Source organism: Elephas maximus, chromosome 7, assembly GCF_024166365.1.
Source record: "Elephas maximus indicus isolate mEleMax1 chromosome 7, mEleMax1 primary haplotype, whole genome shotgun sequence".
Lineage (NCBI taxonomy): Eukaryota > Metazoa > Chordata > Mammalia > Proboscidea > Elephantidae > Elephas > Elephas maximus.
Genome location: NC_064825.1, coordinates 54,343,078 through 54,345,250, shown reverse-complemented (window position 1 = coordinate 54,345,250; position 2,173 = coordinate 54,343,078). Strand labels below are relative to the sequence as shown.

General features: G+C 42.8%; 1 protein-coding gene across 1 annotated transcript; it reads right to left on the bottom strand.

Moving 5' to 3' along the window:
* Positions 1 to 958: 958 nt before the first annotated feature.
* LOC126079159 (olfactory receptor 52M1-like) lies at positions 959 to 1,867 on the bottom strand. The gene has a single exon (XM_049890078.1). It carries the CDS (start codon positions 1,865 to 1,867, stop codon positions 959 to 961), a length of 909 nt encoding a protein of 302 aa, XP_049746035.1.
* Between the last annotated feature and the right edge of the window lie 306 nt (positions 1,868 to 2,173).

Sequence of the window (2,173 nt, the reverse complement as noted above, 5' to 3'; positions counted from 1 at the left end):
TCTAGGCCACTTTCTATTTTCATGGTAGGTATCGTCATACCTTGCTAGGCATACAGCTCAATATTTTTCTAGAATTATTAGTACAAGCAGTTTTAGCCACATTCCAGTTGCTAAAAGCTTAACTTGTAAGTTTGTTAGCCAAGGCCACTTCCATGAAATGATCAGTTTTTAGGATTTGCTTATTAAAATATGCACAGAAAACAGACTCTAAGTAGAAAGTGTAATACATTATCAGGTTAAATACTAATAAACTTCAACCAAAGCGTTCAAGCTAGGCAGCATAAACAACTTTTTATGCAGCTTATAAAGCAAGACTGTTCTATTTCCTGATGTATAAAATATGCACAATAATACCTACCTCACAAGATGTCAGGAGGTTCATAAGAAGTATGCAATTATGTATATATACATATTTGTATCAAACCAAAAAACTAAACCCATTACCGTCAATTCAATTCCAACTCATGACGACCCTGTAGGACAGAGTAGAACTGCCCCATAGGGTTTCCAAGGCTGTACATCTTTCTCCCCTGGTGTGGCTGGTGGGTTTGAACCTCTGACCTATTTGCTTAGCAGGCAAGCACTTAGCCACTGTGCCACCAGGGATTTTATATCAAACATTAGCTGTTATTGTGTTATTGATGTTGCTATCATTTTTGTTGATTTACCTCCCTTGCGGCTCAAATATCCTTTAATCACAAAAAGATTAGATATAATCTTCCATTCATAGAAATGAGAATTGTACACTCTTTCTTGCCATTTCTTTGGAACTACAAAAAATTTGAGACCACGGGGCCTAACATCTCAGACTGCTTGAGAAGCTCCCAAATGGAGAAGCAGGCTTCTTTTTAAATAAAGATGTAACAGCCTTCTTCTCCATGAGCATTTTTGGAAAGGAAGAAGGAAACAGCAGTCATCTGTTCCTCATCTCTCTCTTCAGGATCTGGAGAAGCCTCTCTCAGATCTGCTTGGTACGGACAGCATAGACAATAGGATTGAGGATTGGAGGAATGAGAAGATAGAAGTTGGCCAGCAGGGTGTGGATTGGAGGAGACACATGGTGACCAAACCGGTGAATGAGAGAAGAAACAGCAATGGGAACATAGAAGATCAGGATGGCACAGATGTGAGAACCGCATGTCCCCAGGGTTTTAAGCCTGGCCTCAGGGGTGGCTAGCCCCATCACAGCCCTGAAAATCATTACATAGGAGGCAGCAATGGCTGCTGAGTCCAGGATTAGCACCAGAAAACCAATGCTCAGCCCATGGACATTGTTGACCCTGCTGTCACTACACGCCAAAGTAACTACAGCCGTATGTTCACAGTAGGAGTGGGAGATTATCCGGGACTTGTAAATGGGCAGCTGCAGACGGATCATCAGAGGCAAGGGTCCAATGTAGAGTACCCCACGAAGGAGGGCAGCCAGTCCCAGACGACCCACCACCTCATGGGTAAGCACTGTGGTATGATGTAAGGGGTCGCGGATGGCCACATAGCAATCAAAAGCCATGGCAAGGAAGATGCCTGACTCGACAGTGGCGAAGCAGCGGATGAGGAACATTTGGGCCAACCAGGCAGCCAGACCAATGTCACCAGCACCAAACCAGAAGATTCCCAGTAATTTAGGCATAGTAGAAGTGGACAGAACCAAGTCAATGACAGCCAACATGCACAGGAAAAAGTACATGGGCTGTTGCAAGCTGCACTCCACCCTTACCACTGCCAGAATGGTCACATTCCCCACTACAGCTACCAGGTACATGGAGCCAAAAGGAATGGAGAGCCAGAGGTGCTGAGACTCCAGCCCTGGGATGCCAGTGAGCTGGAAGGAGCTGGGTGCCCAACAGATATTATGGAAAGTGAGCATGGGTATATACAAATGAATGTTCTCACTTATGCCCAAAAATGCCGCAGAAATTTTTTTTCTCTAGAAATAAAAGAGAAGCATATTTTACTGTTAGGTCCTATAATAAAGAATAGGATTATTGGATAGTTAAGATATTACGCAAAGAACCTTTCTTTCTTTGTACTAATTGCAAAAATAATAGTATAGTGTAAATATCATGTTATTACTACATTATAAAAAAACCAAAAAACCAAACCCATTGCCATCGAGTCAATACACTCATAGTAACCCTGTAGAACAGAGTAGAACTGCCCCATAGAGCTTCCA